At 37.0% G+C, this 22,790-nt stretch overlaps 1 protein-coding gene and 1 non-coding gene across 3 annotated transcripts in view; both read right to left on the bottom strand.

Annotated features, from left to right (window-relative positions):
- Nucleotides 1–22,790, bottom strand: part of SPON1 (spondin 1) — a 341,451-nt gene that overhangs the window by 132,334 nt on the left and 186,327 nt on the right. For both annotated transcript variants that reach the window (XR_007498919.1, XM_049781005.1), the window contains exon 6: nt 950–1,098. Coding sequence is in view for 1 of the 2 variants with exons in the window: in XM_049781005.1 (XP_049636962.1) it covers nt 950–1,098 (149 nt within the window). In the remaining variant the exon portion in view is untranslated. The remainder of the gene's footprint in view (nt 1–949; nt 1,099–22,790) is intronic.
- On the bottom strand, nt 21,978–22,084 carry LOC126019644 (U6 spliceosomal RNA). Its single transcript, XR_007499276.1, has one exon. It is a non-coding gene; the product is annotated as a U6 spliceosomal RNA (small nuclear RNA).

The raw sequence follows: 22,790 nt of genomic DNA, 5'->3' as shown, positions 1-22,790 counted from the left end.
TTTCCAACTGTGCTTCAGTTTCTTTATTTGTAAAATTGGGATAATAACACTGTCCTCTGATTTTGGATGTGATATCTAAAAGTAAAAGTCCAGAGATAAGAGAGATAGTACAGAGGGCAGTTACTTTGCATGCCTCCAATCCAGATTTGATTTCCACAACCACATAGGATCCCTCAAATCCACAAGGAGTGATCTGAGTGCAGAGCCAGGTGTAAGACCTGAGCACCAACAGGTGTGACCTCAAAACATAAACAAAGTAAAAGTCCAGAATCTAAAAATTGACAAGCCCTGAGACTTGCTCAGTGAGTCTTTTAACTCACGTGTAGTACCCACAGTTAAATACTGATCAGTTGGGAGATATAGATTATATGATACAGAAGCTAATTTCAGGTGTGCAGGGTAGGAAAATATGTCAAACAATATATGCTTTTCTAAAAGACATATTCTGTGTCTGAATGGCTCATGCATCCATTTTCAACCTATCAACAGTGTGACCAAAGTACCAGCATTTAGAACAACTTGAAGAAAACACAATCAGGGAAAATTAGAGACAAAAAGAAAGGCATTGGTGTCTTTGTCTTCTACTCAACACAACCTTCCCAACTCAGGAAACAGTTTAGAGGTTCTTTAGTACCAATTTTATAACACATTGAACTACAAATTTTAAGTTTTTTTTTTGTTTGTTTGTTTTTTGGCTTTTGGGCCACACCCGTTTGACGCTCAGGGGTTACTCCTGGCTATGCACTCAGAAATTGCCCCTGGCTTGGGGGGACCATATGGGACACCGGGGGATCGAACTGCGGTCCGTCCTACGCTAGCGCTTGCAAGGCAGACACCTTACCTCTAGTGCCACCTTCCCGGCCCCAAATTTTAAGTTTTTGAGAAAGAAATTTCATGATGTTTCGAATGAATTTCTGGATTAAAGTTATTCTGTGTTTGTTTTTCTTACCTGCTGTCGAATTTCTTCTTCCATTTTCACTGGTGAGCCCAATTCTGCAACTTGTTTGACACCTTCACTTGCATAGCCTCCGTACTCCCAAAGTACATAATTCTTGGAGTGGGATCCACCAATAATTGCAGACCAATGATTGGCCCGACCTGGAAAAACCAATGAGGTTTTGTCATCACTATAACTCTTTTTTTGGGGGGGGTTTGGGTCACACCCAGCAGCGCTCAGGAATTACTCCTGGCTCTACACTCAGAAATCACTCCTGGCAGGCTCGGGGGACCATATGGAATGCCTGGATTCAAACCACCGTCCTTCTGCATGCAAGGCAAATGCCTTACCTCCATGCTATCTCTCTGCCCCCCATCACTATAACTCAACTAAAACAGAAATGCTAGAGAGGTGTAACTAGACAAACCAATAAGGGTGTTAGTCCAATGCTACTATGTCATAAATAGCACAGCCCACTTAAGCAAGTAGTTATGAGAATAGCCAGAAAAGATAGGAAATATCTGAACAAGACACAGAGGCAGCCAAGAGCTTCTATCTGGGAGGATCTCAGAAAAGGGAAAAGCTAAGAAAATTTTCAAGGCTGTTCAGACCCATTCTAGAGAAGAGACAGGACTGTTTCTGGAGACGCATGTTAAATAACATTGTGTATTTGGGGAGTTGTAAGTCACTTAGCATTTCTAAAATACAAGCTGTCAAAGGAAAGCTATGGAAGGCTGACAGAGCAGTGGGAGGGAGCTTGCTCATGGATGGCCTTGCTCTGCATGCTTCAAGAGACTGGATGTCATTTGAAAGGATCTGAAAGAACTGTAGGGTCCTGAGCAGGGAAGTGACATTATGGTATTTGATTTTAAAAGAGCGAGGGAGACCATGGGGATACATGGAAACAATACATCTATAGTGAGTGACAGGGATCATGTGGAATGCAAGGAAGCACTTATGGATGAAATAAATGGGGTAAGATATGGGTAGGACTAAGAAATAATGACACTAAAAGAGTTCAGAGTTTTCAGGAAAGAAAGGAATGAACAGAGACTCAACATAAATATTTACACCGGATTTGTTTTTATTTGTGATAAAAATATATGTGTATCTATTTATTACTAAGCAGCATATAGTTTTACATAGGGTTGACTTAGTTGTCAGGCATTTGATGGTTGATTTTACTAAATCTCAATTTGCAAATATTTTCAGGCATAATGAAGAGGAAAACCTGGAGTAGGTGAAGGCAACAAGATTCTGCTATTTACTGCTGCTTGGCAACCCAAGTGGGTACTCTTACTTAAAAAAAAATGGCTCTGAGTAGAGCTTGTTTATATATCAGCCAACCTCTCTAGGTATACATTAAAAAATAAAAGTAGAAAATAACCCTCCTCATCTGTTGACAGCAGCCATGTTCCAACCCAGGCAGAAGCTATCACCAGAGACTTTGCCCAAAGGCTGGATCATTGCTTTGTCACATCAAAAAAGGGCAAACTTTGTGCTTGTTTCTAGTGAAGATAGGTGGTGATGTTCTGAACTATTTCTTTAATTTACTTCCAGAATGAGGAAAAAACTGCCATATAAGCTCAGAATGGGAGAAGGCCTGGGAGATGGTTGTGACCCTTGGCTAATGATGGGAAACCAGATTCCATGTGTCTGTTCCCTCTGTCTCTCTGTTTCAATATGTTCTTTTGAAATATCTTCTGTCACAGACCCATCTTACCTGCAAATACTGCATCCCTGGTTAAGACATGTAGTTCTCTCTGTGCAGGTCAATTCTTAGTATTTCTTTGTAACAAATTTACATTCTTCCCAGGATCATCCTAGACCCATCTATGATGTTGCTCCCTGTCTTCCTATACTAGATTACATTTATCATGATAGTTCCATTTTAGTTTTACTAGACTGTAAGCTCCCTGAAAAGGTATGTTTTCAGTGCTGTATTCTTAGTGTCTACTGTCTTTGATACAGTATGAATGCTTAGTACAATATTCCCAAGGCATCATCAAAACAACCAAATAGGAAGGTGATGTGATACTCCCTTGTATCATTTGGGAGCAGAATTTCACAGCTTTGAGCCAATGTGATTAAATTCAAGTGTCAGTTCAGCAGAGTTCTTGACACCTACTGGGCTAATGCACTCAGCTTTCCAGCATGTGGTTTACGAAATAAACATCAAATCACAATAACAAAAGAAAGGCACTGGCCTGCAAAATAACAGCCAGAGTCAAATCCTAGCATTATCTCTTAGTAGCTGAGTAAACTTGATCAATTCCCAATTACTTTTTGTCCCTGACTATCTGCTCCCTTTGTAGTTCAAAGATGAAATTGTCTATTTTATCAACCTGTTACAAGAATTAAATTTAAATATGTATGAGGTAATAGATGTGAAATCTCTACTATTATACAATAGGCATTCAATAATTATAATTTTCTTATTTGAGTGTTTGGGAGTTTCCATAAATAAAATATATAAAAATGGCCTAATATAAAAATAAAAATTATTATAATTCATTATAGGAGCTAATAAGTTATACAATATAGAAAAAGGCACAAGAATAGTCACAGGAGGTTTAGAAGATGAACCTAAATGCATCTTTCTAGTTTGTTCATTCAACTTTCGTTAACTATATGACACAGTGGCAGGCCCTAAACACCAATAGGGATTAGATATGGAGCTTGTCCTATAAGTACTCACAGTTTGGGGGGTTGGGAAACAGATGAGCAGATTAATTACAGCCCAGAATGGTCAGGGTTATTACAGAAATAATATCAGAGAATGGGGGAATGAACTAGCTAACTATATATTTCCCAAATCTAAGGAATCAAAGTCCAAATTCACAAGTGCGGAGAAGTACTGCCTCAAGAGCTTTCCTGTGGTCTCTTACTCTTAAATTAAATGTCACTGTATCAATTCATCCTCCTAGTCAGTACATTTTTCTATAATAATCTTGCCACATTCCAGTCATTCAAATGTTAATACATCTAAACCATCAACTGCACAACAGATATCTGTAGAACATTAGGTTGCAGAAGGGACCATTTCAGCCTGCAAGAGAAAAGGGAAGGCAGGACCCATGGAGAAAAAAAAAAGGCAATTACTATATTAAAAAGGGCAATGATGTCAGGTAAGCTCAGTAATGGATGCTACAGATCAAGAGCCAGAAGACTGGGCTCTTGGTCTTCATTAGTGATCGTGAATCAATCATTCAGTATTACTGGGCTGAAGTGTTTAAAAATAGAGATGGCAGTTACTGGGCTGCTTTATTTCAGAGTTGTGCTAATTTAATTGGACTAACTTTGGAAAGAATCATGAAAGCTTTGTGAGACTGTACAAAACAAAAGACTCAGCATATTAGAAAAAATAAAGCACAATGAGAATCCAAAGATAAATCCAAAGGAGGTGGAAAATCAAGGGAATACTCCCAACAGGAGAATGGGCACAGTGGTGGGAGCAGGAATATTAGCAAACTGACAAGAGATAATGGTGATTAGTTATTAGGTATAATCCTTTCCTTAGGTATAACACCCACTGCAACCTCATTCTCATATTACAGACAGGGAGACTGAGGTCCAGATATGTTAAAGGTTCTATGATCCAAGTACATAGAGCTAGAGAGAGAGGCAACACTGGCGTTTCAGTTCAGGTCATCCTGACATACTTCTTATATCTTGCTGAGGTTTCAAGCAGATCCCTCTTTGTTGAGCAGTTGGAAGACAAACAAAAAAAGAAGACAGAGAAAAAAGCCAGGATAAAGTCATAGAAGATGCTAAATGTTCATTAGTTTAAAGAACACCAGGAACTGAGAAAACATGGGTGTTTCTTTCTGGAAAGAATCAAATAACAGTAATTAATGTGCACTGAACCATTATGTAGGTGAACTACATTAGATCATTAAGTACACAAAATTGGAAGCTTTTGAAAAAAAAAAGAAAATCATAATTTCTATTTTTCACATGAGAAAATGTAGAGGCTAAATGAGTTAATCCAAGATTATGGATGCAGATGAGTGAAGGCTCTTGGATTCAAGGATGAATTACAGTGGTACAGATGTTTAGATATTATTCACTTACATGTACCACATCCAAGACCCACTTCTAGGCATAGAAGACTCAAAATGAGACAATCAAATAGACCCACTAAAAGCTCCAGAATGAGGTGTGCAGGGACTGATTTACGGGTGGAAATAGGATCAGAGGTGTGAGTCAGAAATAGGGAAGAATTCATTTGTTCCTAAAAGGAAGTTAGCTGGAGTAGTTAGAACAGGTTTAGGAATTAGGTGAACATCTACCAATGGTCCTCAAACTATGGCCCGCGGGCCACATATTGTATTTGTATCTGTTTTGTTTCTTCATTGCAAAATAAGATATATGCAGTGTGCATAAGAATTCGTTCCTAAGTTTTGTTTTTACTATAGTCAGACCCTCCAATGGTCTGAGGGACAGTGAACTGGCCCCCTGTTTAAAAAGTTTGAGGACCCCTGATAGTCAATCCGAAACTCTATATTGAATGTCAGTTAATTATTCTTAACCTTCTTTCTTCCACTCTAAATTAGTTGTACTGACATTCCCAATCTCTTGGTGATATTCTGAGACAAAAAATATCATGAAGTTCATGAAGCAATGACTAGGCAATGGCAATTAGAATGAATTTAAAAATATTAGTTAATTGCCCTACAAATTGCAGCCACACCAATTACACAGCTTCACCATGTTTTGTTTTTTTTTGTTTTGTTTTGTTTTTTTTTATTAATCTCTACAGAAACTCCTAGTCACCAAAAACTCCAGGTATGCTGGTTTTGTGGCTGACATCTCCGAGGAAGGGTTGGAGCCAGACCAGGATCTTTATCTTCCCAAGTCCTGGCAGCCACATTTCTCATGATCCAGAGCAGACCACCATGCCTGCCAAAGTGGCCAATGCCATAGTATCATCTAATTTTCAAAAGAGAGACAAAAGTAGCAGAAAAAAAACTCATGGACATATTGTCCTGATAGCTGATCACACTGGGGCCCCTTGAGATGCAGTTGGGACAAGTCACCTACTCTGTTGAAGCCCTGGCAGCTGAACACACGGACCCAATTGCTACCATGCCAGTGGTGCAGCTCTCCGCCTTTCCATTTATCTCTATAGACTCCTAGTTGTCAAAAACTGCAGGTATCCCAGTTTTGTGATTGACATCCCTATGGTTGGAGGTAGGGTAGGCCACCCTCCTCCACCTCCGTACTTCCATAAATCTCAGCAGCCTTGCCCATAAACCAGTGCTGTTGCCATATGAGCTCATCAGCTCAGCTCCACAGATTTTCAAAGTCCTGAATTATGTAACCACTTATGAGACTGAGCAACATCCCCATAATTTTAATACTGAATTTCCAGTAGGAACACACCATATTAGATGTGAAATTATCATAGAAGCTCCCATAAGTCCAACAAACAAAACCAACAACAGAATGCTCAACTAGCACTAAACAGTTTAGTAAACCTTCAGATAATGACATTATGACCCCATATTAAGATATGATAATTTTCACAACTTTTTATTTAATAGTTTTTTCTATAATTGCATTATCATTTAGATTTATTGAGAAATATTAAGTAAATTATTCCTACCTGTCCAAAGGCAGACTTGGGGGAGCTTGGGAAACTGGGTGGAGGGAATGTTACACTGGTGGTGGGATTGATGTTTGAACAATGAATGCCAGAAATAACTATTATGACTAAGTTTGCAAGCCACGGTGTCTAAAATAAAGGAATTTAATTAAAATAAAAATATTTGTTAATTAAACTACATCTAAAAGGGTTGGGGCAAATTCAGATATATGTATAAAAAACATATAAACCCAAGGAAAAAAAAGACAAGATTATTGGGTGGTGGTTTGATTGAAAACTATGGAAATAGATGACAGGAATAGCAGTTTCAAAGACTAAATCTGTATAAGCCATGGTCTGGGGTGTACAAAATGAGGTGGCTAAATGAACCCTAGTTAGCAGGGCACAGAGAAGTTAAACTCTAGAGATCACTATCATCCAGGAAATAGAGAAAAGTAAAAGAGAAATAAAAACAGCTATGAGGAGACCTACAGAGAAGGAAATGAAGAATATGTGACCTTCTGGTTATCACTCAGGAAGGCTACTGTTAAGTTCATTGCTAAAAGAATAGGGTTTCGATCTTCAAAGCAGAACAGAGAAGCAAACACAGCACACTTCTCCCAGCTCTCAGCTAAGCTTGTAGCTCTAGTAGATCATACCTCTTCCTGGCTTCCACAGTGTCCCACCTGCCTACGCCTATTTGGCTCCAGATGTTTAGTTATAATAGTTTGAATAAGCAGATCACCACTGTTGTGGATGTAAATATTTTGGGGGATTACTATGTTACTCACCCTAAACTGATTGGTGATTGTGCCCTACCCTAGGGTGTGAACAAAGCCACCATTGCAAGGGGCAGCAGCTTGACCATCATTTTGGCTTTTAAGACTAACCCCAATCCAGAAGCCCCAGCAGAAGCTGCGGGATGGAGGTGATCTGAAAACGCCCAAGCAGGGTGGAGTCAGAGGAGCACGGCTTCTCTGTGGCCTCACATATCTTCTATCCAATGAACTCCACCATAACACGTTGAAAACACACACACAACAAGCATGACAATGGGGAAACAACAAAAGCCAGCACCAGGTATAGAGAATGAAAATGACAGCTCTGATGACCTGAAAAGTGCCAACCACCTAATTAGCCTCTCAGAGAAGGAGTTTAGAGAGGAAATATGGAGGATCCTCATAGGAATCAAAGAAACCATAGATCAAGCTGAACGGAACACAAATAAGAATCAAGAAGATATAAAGATAGAAATCAAAAGCTCCAAAATAACAGGTCTCAAAACCTCAGTAGAAGAAACGACAACCTCAATGGAAAACACCTCCAACAGAGTAACAGCAGCTGAGGACCAAATCAGTGAGCTGGAAAATGAGATGCATAACAATTCCATACAACAGAAGAGATTGGAAAAGAGCCTTAAAGCATATGATCAGACAATGGAAAAAGTACTTAAAGAATGAGAACAGATGAAAATAGAAGTCTTTGATAAACTCAACAGAAACAACATAAGAATCATTGGAGTCCCAGAGACCCAGGAAGAAAATCCCAAGGAAGAATCAACAGTCAAGGACATCCTTGCAGAGAAAGTTCCAGAGCTAAAGACTACATGTCACTAAATCCTGCATTCCCAAAGAGTACCAGCTAAAAGATACCCAAAGTACAGCACTCAAGACACATCCTAGTCATAATGATAGGTATATCCCCCCCACCCCCAGATAGGGATAGATTACTGAAAGCAGAAAGTTCAAAAAGGGGGGGCCGGAGCGGTGGCGTTAGAGATAAGCCTTGCCAGTGCTAGCCTAGGACTGATAGACGGCGGTTCGATCCCTGGTGTCCCATATGGTCCCCCAAGCCAGGAGCGACTTCTGAGTGCATAGCCAGGAGTAACTCCTGAGCGTCACCAGGTGTGGCCCAGAAACCAAAAAAAAAAAAAAAAAAAAAAGCTCAAAAAGGGAAATAACATTCAAATGAGCATCCTTAAGAATTACACAGACCTGTCACAAGAAACCCTCAAGGCCAGAAGGCAGTGGTGGAATATAGCAAAAAAAAAAAAAATTATGAAATGAATGCTTTGCCTAGAATACTACACATAGGCAGACTAACTTTCAGATTTGAATGAAGTATAGATAGCTTCACTGATAAAAAACAACTCAGAAACTTTGCAGACTCAAAACCAGCCTTAAAAAAAAAACTGAAAGGTTTACTTTAAGACAAGACAGACCAACAGACACACCAAAGTTCACAGGAAGATGTCACTAAATCCCATATCTCTCTCATTGTCAATGATCTAAATGTTCCAGTTAAGAGACACAGAGTGGCAAAATGGATCAAAAAGCTGAATCCAACATTCTGCTGCCTACAAGAAATGCATCTGAATAATCAGAACAAACATAGACTCAAAAAGAGTTTGAATAAAACTAGCTAGAAAAAAGGCAGGAGGGAAGCTGTGGAGAATAAGTGACAAGGTGTGTGAGTTTTCAGTCCAATAGATCACCTTCTTAAACACCCTGAAACTCCAGTATTCCAACCCACCAAATGCAAAGAACTTTAGGGAATCTAAGGAAGACACCTGCTGTTGGGGATATGGAGAGAAATCCTGGAAAAATTTTAAGTCCATCAAAATGCCTAAGCCTTATAGATGAGGAGCTAAAATTAACACTTAATGTTTTAGCAACAAAAAAATCAAGGAGTCACTAGCCTGTGAAATTAAAAAGTCTATGTCTATAAATGAAGAATTCAACCAACTGAAAGAACTTTTTCAGAAGATGAGAGAATCCATATAAATGAAACTGAAGGAATGAAAAAACATGTTAGAAAGCCATAGTAGCAGAATTACACATGTGGAAAATTTTATAGACAACTTGAAGACAAATCAAAAACCCAGCAGTGATAAAAAAAAAAAGTCATAAAAGAGAGGAGAGACAAAACATTGGAAAAATGTAAGGTACTTAATGAACAAAGACAAAATAAATAATCTCCAAATTATAGGAATACAGAAGCCAGGAAAAAGGGGAAGAACTAGTAGTGAGGGAGATAATAGCAAAGAACTTTACCACTCTCTGGCAATAGGCTTCTCTACAAATACAAGAGGCAAAAAGCATGCCAAACAAAATAGAATCTTAACAGAACAATGGCAAAAAACAAAACAAAACAAAAAAACCCACAAAAACAAAAACAAAGAGAGAGAGATGGATTCTTTAAAGTAGGGAGAAAACAACAACAACAAAAATAACAAAAAGCTCCACATATAAAGGGAAGAACATAAGAATCAAACCAGATCTTCAATTTTAAATAACCCAGTCAAGAAAAGAGTAATATGACATATTTAAACTACTGAATGGTAGAAACTTTCACCTAGAATCCACTACCATGAAAGCTCTTATTTATATGGGAGGGAGTATTAAAAACATTCTTAGACAAAAAAAGGACTTGCAATATTCTTGCTAATCAAACTGACCCTAAATGAATTACTCAAATAGCAATTACATAAACCAAATTCCCAATTGTAATAACAAGCCCTTTCTGTCAATAGTTTTCTTAAATGCCAACGGACTAAACTCTCGCATCAAAACGAACAAAGTAGCAGGTTGGATCAGGAAACAAAACCCAGACATCTTTTGCCTGCAGAAAACACACATAAAGAAAAGTTCAGAATAGATACAGGCTCAGAGTAAAAGGATGGGAAACTATTAGACAGCTATTGTAAAACAAAACAAAACAAAAAGCTGGAAGAGCCATACTTATATCAGTCTTGCATTCAACCTCAAGAAAGTACTTAGAGACAAAGATGGACTCTACTTCTTGATCAGGGAACAATAGATCAAGAAATACTAACTCTGATCAACATTTATGCACCAAATGTAGTGCCAGCAAAATATGTATGGCTTTTGCTCACAAACCTAGACAAGTATATGGATGGAAATGTGATAGTAGTGGGGGATTTCAACACGCCATTATTGCCACACTAGACAGATCCACAAGGCAGAACACTAGCAAAGACGTAAGAGCTTTAAATGAAAAACTAGAAGAACTAGGACTAATATACAGGGCCTTTATCTTCAAAAAGTTGAATATACATTCTCCTCAAGTGCACATGGAACTTTCTCTGGGATAGACCACATTTTAAAACACAAGTTTAACTTTCAGAAGTTACAAATATAATAATTATACCGAGCACCTTATCAGACCACAATGCCATAGAGATCAAGTTTATTGCAAAAAGAAGATATGAAGAAAATCTAATACCTGGAGACTAAACAACATACTGCTAAACAACAGCTGAATCAAAGAGAAAATGAAGGAAGAAATAAAGATTCCTTGAGACTAATGACAATGAAGAAACAAATTGCCAAAATCTATGGAAAACAGCAAAAGCAGTAATTAGGGGTAACTCATTAGGAAAGAAGAAAAATGAATTCCAACAACCGAAAGGGAAAACTTAAATATTTGGAAAACCAAACAGCAAAGGAACTTTGATGCTATAACTGAACTGTGTTCAGCTAGTTGTATTCTAATTTTTCTTTTACTTTTTTTTTTTTTTTTTTTTTGGTTTTTTGAGTCACACCGGGCAGCGCTCAGGGGTTATTCCTGGCTCTACACTCAGAAATTGCTCCTGGCAGGCTTGGGGGACCATATGGGATATCGAACCACTGTCTTACTGCATGCAAGGCAAACACCTTACCTCCATGAAATCTCTCCAGCCCCTGTATTCTAATTTTTCTAATTGTTTCTTTTGCCATACAGAAACTTTTAGTTTTGTGTAGTTTCATATATTGAGCTTTGATGCTATAGCTCTTGCCATTCACATCCTCTCTTTGAAGACTTCTTAGAGGTCTAAATCTTGGAGTGTTCTGCCTGTTTTCCTCAATGAACTTTATGATTTTTGGTCTAATCTCAAAATCTTTAATCTACTTTGAATCGACTTTAGTGTAAGGTGGACCAATCTTTAATTTATTCCACGTGGTTATCCAATGGTTCCAACACCATTTGTTATTGTTATTTTTGTTGTTGTTTGGTTTTTGGGCCACACCTGGTGATGCTCAGGGGTTACTCCTGGATATGTGCTCAGAACTCGCTCCTGGCTTGGGGTCTAGATGGGACTTCAGGGACTGAACCTAGGTCCTTCCTGAGTCAGCCACATGCAAGGCAAATACCTTACTGCTGTGCTATTCCTCTGGCCATCTAATACCATTTGTTGAAGAAACTGTCTTTATTCTATTTCAAATTCTTGGCTCCTTTGTCAAAGATTAATTGACTATATACTTAGGGGCCCAGGGGTCTTCAAACTACAGCCCGCGGGCCACATATTGTATTTATTCCCATTTTGTTTATTCACTTCTAAATAAGATATATGCAGTGTGCATAGAAATTTGTTCATAATTTTTGTTTTTACTATAATCTGGCCCTCCTACAGTCTGAAGGACAGTCTGAAGCCCCTGGCTTGGGGGGACCATATGGGACACCGGGGGATTGAACTGTGGTCTGTTCTGTGGCTAACGCTTGCAAGGCAGACACCTTACCTCTAGCGCCACCTCACGGGCCCTGGTCTGGAAATCTTTATTTGTTCGAATACCCTACTGTTTTGATCACTATGGTTTTGTAGTAGAGCTTCAAATTAGGTAATGTAATGCCTCCCAATTTCTGATTTTCAATATGGATTTTTATTGACTAGGTCTTGTATAGTTCCACACAAACTTTATAATTGATTGTTCTAAGTAAGTCCTTGAAAAATGTTGTTTAAATTTAATAGGGATTGAATTGAAACTATATGGTAGTTTTGGTAAGATGATCATTTTGATGAGATTTATTCTTTCAATTTATGATCATGGAATGTTTTTCCATCTCCTTAGGTCTTCTTTAATTTCTTTCTGACGTTTTTTTGAAGTTTTCTTGATATAGATCTCTCACCTCTCTTGTTGGGTTGATTCCTAGGCACTTGATAGTTTTGGAAACTATTTTTAATGAAATCAACTCATTCATCTCTTTCTTCTCTTAATTGTTATTTATATAAAAGAATGCTGCTGTCTTTTGTGTATTTACTTGTATCCAGCCACTGTACTGTATTGATTTATTGTTTCTAAGAACTTTTCTGTGGATTCTTTAGGGTATTTGATATATACCATTATGTCATCTACAAATAGAGACACTTATTATAATTCTAAGAAAGACCAACAAATGGCCAATAGACACATGAAAAAATGTTCAACACCACTTATCATTAGTGAAATCCAAATCAAGACAATAAGATACCAGGAACAATCTCTGTTGGCGGGGATGTGGTGAGAAAAGAACTCTTTTTCACTGCTGTTGGAAAAGCTGCCTGATCCAAACACTATGGATGGTTCTAAAAATTGAGCTCATACAACCCAACAATCTCTCTTGTGGGACAAAATAATTCATCTAAAAGGATATATGCACACCGCTATTCACTGCAGAACTCAGTACAATGGCTAAGACTTAGAATCAACCTGGATGTCCAAGAACAGACGAGTGGAACATGAAGATGTGGTGTGTGTATATTATATAATCCAAAATATTACATATATTCCAATATATATTCCATATATATTCTAATATATATTGGAATACTACATAGCTGTAAAGAATGTTGCAGTTATGCGATTTGCAGCAACATGGATGGAATTAGAAGATATTATGTTAAATTAAGTAAGCCAGGAAGATAAATACAGAATATCATTCATATGTGTTATTTAGTATAACTGTCTGAAGAAACACAATGGTCTAAATCAGGGGTCTGCAACCTTTAAGACATAAAGAGCCACTTGGACTTGTTTCTTGCCTAATTTCTATGGCAAGAACTTGCAGCACTATGTTGAATAGGAATGGTGAGAGGGGGCAGTCTTGTCTTGTACCAGATTTTAGATAAAAGGCTTTTAGTTTATCTCCATTGAGAATATTTTCCATTGGCTTGTGTTAAATGCCTTTGACTATATTGAGAAAAGTTCCTTCCATTCCCATCTTGTTGAAAGTTTTTATCAAGAATGGGTGTTGAACTTTATCAAATGCTTTCTCTGAACCTATTGATATGATTATTTGTTTTTGTTTTTCCTTTTGTTGATATGGTGTACTCATTGATTGATTGATGTATGTTAAACCATCCTTGCATTCCTAAAATAAAACCTACTTGGTCATGTTGTATAATCTTGATGAGGTGTTGGATCCTATTTGCTAAGATTTTGGTTAGGATCTTTGCATCTGTGTTCATCAGGGATATTGGTCTGTAGTTTTCTTATTTTAGTAGCATCTCTGTCAGGTTTTGGTATCAGGTGATGTTAGCTTCATAATACATATTTAGGAGTGTTTCTGTTTTTTAATTTCCTGAAAGAGCATGGAAAGGATTGGTAGTAGTTTCTCTTGAAAGGTTTGAAAATCCTTTGAAAGGTTAGTAAATCCATTTGGGCCTGGGCTTTTATTTTTGGGAAGACTTTTGATTACCATTTTAATTTCTACAATAGTGATGGGGTTGTTTAGATATGCTAGATCATCCTGATTCAACCATAGATTATGAGTCTAAGAATTTATCGATTTCTTCCAGGTTCTCATGTTTTATGGCACAGAGTTTCTCAAAGTAGTCTCTAGTTACACTTTGAATCTCTGTAGTATCCGTAGTCATCTCCCTCTTTTCATTTCTTATCCAGCTTATTGAGTTCATCTCTCTCCCTTTATTTGTGAGTTTTACTAGTGGTTTATTAATCTTGTTTATTTTTTCTTGATATTAGACATAAAACTTTAAGGTATATAGAACAACATGTAGGTAAAAAACTCCATGACATTGAGATTAAAGGCACCCTCAAGGAGGAAACATCACTCTCCAAATAAGTGGAAGTGGAGATAAACAGATGGGGCCATATCAAGCTGAGAAGCTTCTGCACCTCAAAGGAAATAGTGATAAGGATTCAAACACCACACACAGAATGAGAAAAACTATTCAGCCAATACCCATCAGATAAGACGATAATATCTAAGATTTACAAGGTACTGACAGAAGTTAACAAGAAAAGAACATCTAACTTCATCAAAAATGGGGAGGAAAAATGAACAGATACTTCTTCAAAGAAGAAATACAAATGACCAAAAGGCACATGAAAAAATGTGTCCCATTACTAATCATCAGGGAGATGCAAATCAAAACAACAATGAGGTACCATCTCATGCCACAGAGACTGGCACACATCACAAAGAAAAAGAACTATCAGTGCTGGTGGAGATATGGGAAGAAAGGAACTCTCATTCACTGCTGGTGAGAATGGTGTCTAGACCAGCCTTTATGGAAAACAATATGGAGATTCCTCAAAAAGCTGGAAATTGAATTCCCATATAATACACCTATACTACTCCTAGGGATATACCTCACAAACACAAAAAATACAACACAAAAATGATTTCTGCACACCTATATTCATTGCAGCACTACTTACAATAATCAGAATCTGGAAGCAACCAAGATATCCTACAACAGATTAATGACTATAGAGACTGTGTTACATATACACAATGAAATACTATGCAGCTTTCAGGAGAGATGTAGTCATAAAATTTTTCTATACATGGATGGGCATGGGAACTATTATGCTGAGTGAAATAAGTCAGAGGGAGAGAGATAGACACAAAATATTCTCACTTATCTGTGGGATTTAAGAAAATAAAGATATTGTAATAATACCCAGAGACAATAGAGATAAGGGCTGGAAGGACTGGCCCATGATATGAAGCTTACCACAAAGAGTGTTGAGTTCAATTAGAGAACTAACTACACTAACAATTACCATAACAATGGTAAGCATTGTTGGTAAGAATTGGTGGTAAGAATGTTACACTGGTGAAGGGGGTGTTCTTTTTATGACTGAAACCCAACTACAAATATGAAGATATTCTTTAAAAAATAGAAGCTCACCTAAAACTCTGTTATAGGGATCAGAAAAAATATAGGAACCTCATTTTCAAGACCTTTTTAGTTATCATCACTGGCTCTAATTTATAAATGTTCATAAATGTGTTTTTAAAAGGCACTGCCACTCAAGAAATTGTATTTGGGACTTTTTATCTGGTGTAGGAGGAGGCATGTTTTCCAGTAGAGAGATTCTTGGAAGTGTTTTGCACGTAAAAGGGTTTCTGTGACAGTCCAGATTTCCTGGCTGCATTTCTCTGCCAATCCAGCAGAAAGCCATAATTTATTTTCTTAATATCTCTTCAGAGTATTTACCTGAGAATGTTCTACAACACTGGTGGCTGTCTTGCTACAGCCTCCTCATACTCAACCTCAGCTTTATCCATAGTAGTACAGCCAAGTTTTGATGGGAACCCAGGCTGGGGAAAAGAACTAAGGAATCTTTTATGGCCTAGCTTCTTACATAAAATGTGGTCACAACCCACATGGGGTCAAATAACTGAAATGTTGGGATCACACAATTTTGGCAAGAGTAAAAGGTTTCTGAATGCTCAGTGATCAAAAATTAATTAAAATCAATCTTATCATGAATTTGGCAGTGATTGCCTGTGTTATATTTCTTGGGCAAAAAAGGGTTGTGAGTGGAAAAAGTTCTAAAGTAACTACACTGGGGATCCACCTCCAAGTTTAAGACTTTTCTTTACACTCACTGCTCTATTTCATAGTTGATGACTTTGTCAGGTTTTTTTTTTTTTTTTATGATTCTGTGAAAATTCAGGTTAACCCATCCACAGATTCGTCCATATACTATGTGACTAATGACCAACAGAAACATTCTGGAGCCTTGCCAGTCTATTCATGAAAGTTGTCTTTGTGGGGCTGGAGAGATAGCACAGAGGTAGGGCATTTGCCTTGCATGCAAATGAACTGGAAGGGACTGGGTTGGATCCCCGTATCCCATATGGTCCCCCAGTCTGCCAGGGGCGATTTCTGAGTAATCCTTGAGTGATGCTGGCTGTGGCCCAAAAACCAATCAATAAATCAATCAAGTGAATGATAAAAAAAAAAAAACAAAAAGAAAGTTGTCTTGGATCTCACTTCCTTCAGCCTGCTGTTTTCACTCTAGGTTCAGTTTCAAAATCTGTCTGATTTCTGATGCTTTGGATTTGGCTTCAGAACTTGGCTCATCTAGGTTTGCCCCTGGGCGCTTCCCAGGACACAGCTTGTACTTGCCCTCTGGCTTTTCCTGCTCTTGGATGAACTCTCTCTGTCCAAGCTGTTCTGATTTTTAGGATCCCGTTGAAGTATGGCCTGGAAACAAAAATCCTTCCCAGGAAGATATAGGCCAGATATTCCTCAACCTTCTAACTCATTGCTTTCTTTAGTCAGTAGTAATTTTCCCTTCCTTAAGGCTCAAGAGAAGTCTTACTTTTCCATTTGGGGAAACTTCTTTTACTTTAATGTAATCAGTTACATTCTTTTGTAGTCCTTCAAAAGTAATTATCCTATTAATTATTTCATTGACTGAACATTTATGTATATAATATGATATATATATTATGTTAAAGGTCTAGATAGTACCACTACTGTTTTCTTTGTTTGAATAAATATTATATTTTACATATTATTTATGGATCCTCTGATGCTTTAATGGAAAAGCCAAGATGCTATTAGAGAGAATCTTATCTGTATGCCTAACATATTTACTATATTCTTCCTTTTATAACCTGTGTTAGACCATGTATTGTTATAAGAATAATAATTATTCCCCGTCCTTGAGATGCTCTCTTTGTAAAGTGGTGCAAGGCATGAAGATAGGTCATAATAGGCAATTACAATAATGTGTGTAATATATTTTGATATAGGTAAAACCAAAATGACATAATGCACAAAAAGGGGGGCATTTAATTTGCACTGTACCTAAAAAAGCTTCCTGGAGAAGATAGCAGCTGAGTTCTATTCTGAAAGAATAGGATTAAGGTCTGAGAGGAAAACAATTTGTAGAAGGATGAACATACAGAAATGAAGCAAAAGGTAATGCTAATATTACTTGGAAAACAAAAAGTATTTTTTTAATGAATAAGTTTATTTAAAGATAATTTTTAAATTAAATGAACACGAGATAAATTTAAAAATTTTATGATTGAGCTTCAGTAATACAATGTCCGACATCTATTCCTTTATCAATGTGCATTTCATCTTCCTCTGTTTTTAGTACTTATAAATACTGCTCTGTACAAAGATGAATATTTATGTATACACACATACATAGTTTACAATTACTGCATTGAACTCTGTGGTATGTCCTTTCTTTCTTTTTTTTTTTTAATTTTTATTTTGATCATAGTGGCTTACATAATGTTGACAATAATATTCTAGGTACATATTTACTTAAAATCAGGGGGGATTCCCATCCCTAAATTGTCCTCCCTACACCTCCGTTTTTGTCCTACCTCTCATTTCTTCTTCCCTCACCCCCAGGGAGGCTAGAATATGTGATCCCCTCTGTATCTGACCTACTACTTAGTAGTCTTGCATCAGTTTGGTCTTGGTGCCTCCCTTATTTCCCCCTCTAAGTGGGGGCAGGGCTAGCAGTTCAAGTTAGGTGGTTTTGCCTGAAAAGGAGAAAATGAGTAAACTGGGGTAAGAGTCTAATATCCCAAAAATGGGCAGAATCCTTCTAGAGGTTCTCCTCATCGATTTGGATAATGTAGGAGAAAAAGAAGGTGAAACACCCCATCAGTACCAAAAGAAGTGTCAAATATCCAGTGAGGACTCCAGTTACATCGATAAGCACCACAAAAACCTGATAAAAAAAATACAAACAAAAACAAACAAACATATAAACCAAAAAAAAAACTCGCCGTGGTCTTGAAATAAGAAACATGGTGTAGCACATAACGAAAGAAAAGAAAGGAAGAGAAAAACAAACAAACAAACAAACAAACAAACAAAAAAAGAATAATTGGGGACAACAATTTCAGTAATCACATCCGAACCGAGAAATCGACCAAAATAGCTAGGTAAATAAAATTAGTAATAACAATAATAAACGAAGGTAATGTATATATATATATATATATATATAAATATCCAAGGTTTTGTGCTTTTTGCATTTTTGTTTTTTCCCTCTGCCCTGGCACAGTAAATATTGGGGTCATTCAAAACGGAATTCACTTGCCCTATGAGCTATGAATTGTATGCATGTGTGTTTGTAAGGAAGGTTTAATCAGGAGGGAGTGGTCAGAAAGAAATATCATGAAGAGATATGAATGCATTAAGTTAATTTTTAAATGTATTTATTATTTATTTTATTTTTTTGGTTTTTGGGTCACACCCGGCAGTGTTCAGGAGTTACTCCTGGCTCTCTGCTCAGAAATCGCTCCTGGCAGGCTCGGGGACCATATGGGATGCCCGGATTGAACCACTATCCTTTCATGCAAGGCAAATGCCCTACCTTCATGCTATCTCTCCTGCCCCTTAAGTTAATTTTTTATTTGATCATGAAGGCACTGTAAGATATGGAAGAAAATAAGAGCATCCTCTCTACTTACAACTCCCAAATCTATATATACTCATGCGGCTTCTGTTTCTCACTTGATTAAGTAAGTGATCCTCTGAATACAAATAAAAATAAAACTGTACAAAATTGATGAAGCACTGTTTTCAGATGTTGAAAAAGGTAGGTAAGGACCCTGAGAGAGGGAAACACCAATGATTATCCCTCTTGTTTGGAGTTTAGTCCCCAGCACTGCATGCTCCCTGAACTCTGGGAGGCCTCTACCACAATCAAAAATTAATTTACCCAAAATTGATGAAAAATATTGATCTACATATCCAAGGAACTCAATGAACTCTGAACAAGATAAAAAATGAGGCAAATTACACACTCACATTGTTATAAATTGATAAAGATAAAGAAAAAGATTTTACCAGCAGACAAAGGCAATAAAAGATTATTTTGGAATGTCTGCTGACTTCAAAAAGAAGGCAAGCCAGAAGACAATAAAATAAAAAAAAACTTCTAAAATTTTACAAATTATAAAATACCTGCAGCCTCCAATTCGATATCCTGCAAAAATATCCTTCACAATAAGGCTGAACCAAGGCAACTTTTTGATAAATGGAAGTAGTCAATTTATTACCAGGATACCTGAAGGGTATGAAATATTAAAGGAAGCTCTTCATACTGAAGGGAAGTGAAAACATTAAAACTCAGATCAACTTGAAAAAAATGCTAGATATGGAAAATATATTGCTAAGATACGTCTTTAATTTCCTTTACCTTGAAGAACTTCTCCCTATCTGGGGTCTCAAACTCAATTTACCTGAGGGCCCTAGGAGGCAAAGTCAGGTGATCCTTGAGTGCAAAGTCAGTAGTAAGCTTTGAACATTGGGGGATGTGACCCACACAACTAAAACAAAACAAAACAAAACAAAAAAAGATTCCTCTAGGGCAGGGCCACAAAATGTTGTACGGAGGGCTGTGGGCCGCGAGTTTGAGACCCCTGCTAGAAGTTCAAGTATTTTTCTATATAGTGGGAAAAATATCTTTCATCAGTGCTCTATTCTCACAGTCAAAAATTTTTTTTTTCAGAAAAGTCAAATTCATTTTATCTTTTCTCAAATTCTAACAATCTGATCCTGAGCTCCCATAGCAACCCATTTATTTTATCAAGTAAGTCTGCAACATTGGCTTTTGTTTCCCTCTGTTCCCACTATTAAACCATTACTAAAAGTAATTTCAGAAAAAATAACTGTCTGGCTTCATTAGTGCCCATAAAAAATAAAAATATACTTTAAATTTAGAAAATTAATATTTGAGGCATAGTTTAGTGAGTCCATCATGTTCAGGATAGGGAATAGTTTTGTTATGTAAAAAGGTTAACCATTTTAAGTCAGTCTCATCCTCTACCTCCAGTCTTGGGCTGAACAACCTTTTTTTTTTTAACCTTTGTTTTACTTTTGGTCTCTCTAATTTTACCTTTTCTGGAATATACTAAAATAGAAGCAATAGTATGTAACATTTTCAATCTAGTTTCTTTAACATGGCAGAATACATTTTGGAACCATCCATACTGTTGTATGCATCAGGTTATCTTTTTTCCTAATATCTGGAAAGAAAGTAGACTTCCTGCCAGTTTAAAGTAATCACCATATTTTCATTGCTACCATTCAGTCCTGGTGTAGGCTTGAGCATTCTAAGTATTCTAAGACTCAGCTTTCTTCTCTGAGAAGTGGAAATAACAACAGTACCTACCTTCTAGTTTTTTATATTATACAGAAGAAAAAATCCACAAAACAAAAAACTTTCAAGAAAATAATAAATAGTTCAATAAATGCATTCAATAAATGCTTGATTTTAATATTAAATTTCCATTTTTCCAGGAAAGAAAGGAATTAGGAACTGAACCCTGTATAGGATTTGCCCATTAGGAAAGGTCTTTTGAAGTAAGTAGATGTGGTCAGCTAGAGAAGTAGGAGCCCATTGGTTTGATGTATATGAGGGTGTTTGCTATAACCCCCAAATACAGACTCAACAATACTGATAACATAATATCTAAGCTGAAACCACCAAACTTTATAATGTCAGAGTGGCAAGTAGGGGTTGGAGGTAGGGGGGTTGGGAGATGATGAAGAGCATTGGTGATGGGAGTTGACAATAGTGGTAAGACAGTTGTGGAAATATTATATTAACTATCAATAACTTTGTAAATTAAGATTCTTTAAATTAAAAAAGTTAAAAAAAAGAATAAGTCAGGTCTATAGACAGAAGTCCTCTTTAGAAGGCAATATAGCCTAGCACAAACTTGTAATTAGGATTTGTTTGTTTTTTGTTTTTGTTTTTGGGTCACACTTGGTGGTGCTCAGGGATTACTCTTGGCAGGCATGGGGGATCATATGGGATGCCGGGATTTGAACCATCATCTGTCCTGGATTGACTGTATGCAAGGCAAACGCCCTACTGTCATACTATTTCTCCAGCCCCAGTAATAAGGATTTGTGTGCCTACTCTAAAGTTAGGGTAAGGGGCACAGATGATAGATATCTCCATTCTGAGACCTATATGGACATGGGATGGTATCAGGAATATGGAGATAATTTCAGATCCTAAAAATAGGCCCCAAGAAATTTGAGGTCTAAATGGGGGCTAATTATTTTTTAAACCTAATTAACATAAAGTTGACCTAGAAACTGGAGAATAATCATTACAATTATGAGACTTGGTTCAGAAAAATATTACAGAGACTAAGGTGCTCACCTTACATGTAACCAGATTTGGTTCTAATCTTGGGTACCACTATGGTCCTCTGGGTCCCATCAGAAGTGACTCTTAAGAATAGAACCAGAAGTAAGCCCTGAATACTGTTAGATGTAGCCTCAAAAAAAATTTAAAGAATAAACAAGAAAATTCAGCGACTTTACTATATACTCTCTCTCTATATATACTATATTGCTACTGATTTGTTCCTTGAAATTAACTTATTTTATAGGTTCAGTGATTAAAATATTTGCAAATTAGGCAGAATATTTCTTTTTTTTTTTTAAATATGGAACGCTTCACGAATTTGCGTGTCATCCTTGCGCAGGGGCCATGCTAATCTTCTCTGTATCGTTCCAATTTTAGTATATGTGCTGCCGAAGCGAGCACTTAGGCAGAATATTTCAAATGACTGACTGACCAAGAAGTGGAAGCAAAGGTAAACAAATGGGACTACATTAAATCAAGAAACTTTTGCACCTCAAAGAAAATGATAACCAGAATAGAAAAACAGAACACAGACTGGGAGAGATTGTTTGTACATGATTCATTTAATAAAGGTTAATATCCAAGATATATGAAGCACTGGTAGAACTCTATAAGAACAAAACATCCAAATCTATCAAAAAATGAAGAAAAGGGATGAATAGAAGATTTTTAAAAGAAGAAATACAAATGGCCAAAGGCATATGAAAAAATGTTTTGTCAATAACCATCAGGGAAAAGCAAATAAAGACAACAACGAGATATCACCTCACACCAGAGAGAGATAGGCACTCGTAAAAAAATAATAACCAGCGTTGGTGAGGATGTGGGGAATTCCCATTAATTGCTGGTGGGAATGTCGACTAGTCCAGCCATTTTGGAAGACAACACAATCATCCCTTCAAAAACTAGCAGATACACTTCCATATAATTCAGCAAGTCTACTTAGAATATATTCAAAGGCCCAAAACACAATACAGAAAAAAAAATGCACTTGTATATTTATTGTAGCACTATTCACAGTAGCCTAAATCTAGAAACAATGCAAGTATCCAAGAAGAGATGACTGAACAAGGAAGCGATGGTACATGCACACAATGGAATACTACTT

This window comes from Suncus etruscus, chromosome 9 (genome assembly GCF_024139225.1).
Source record: "Suncus etruscus isolate mSunEtr1 chromosome 9, mSunEtr1.pri.cur, whole genome shotgun sequence".
NCBI classification, from domain to species: Eukaryota; Metazoa; Chordata; class Mammalia; order Eulipotyphla; family Soricidae; genus Suncus; species Suncus etruscus.
Note: the sequence above shows the minus strand (reverse complement) of the source record. Positions and strands in the feature narration are given on the sequence as shown.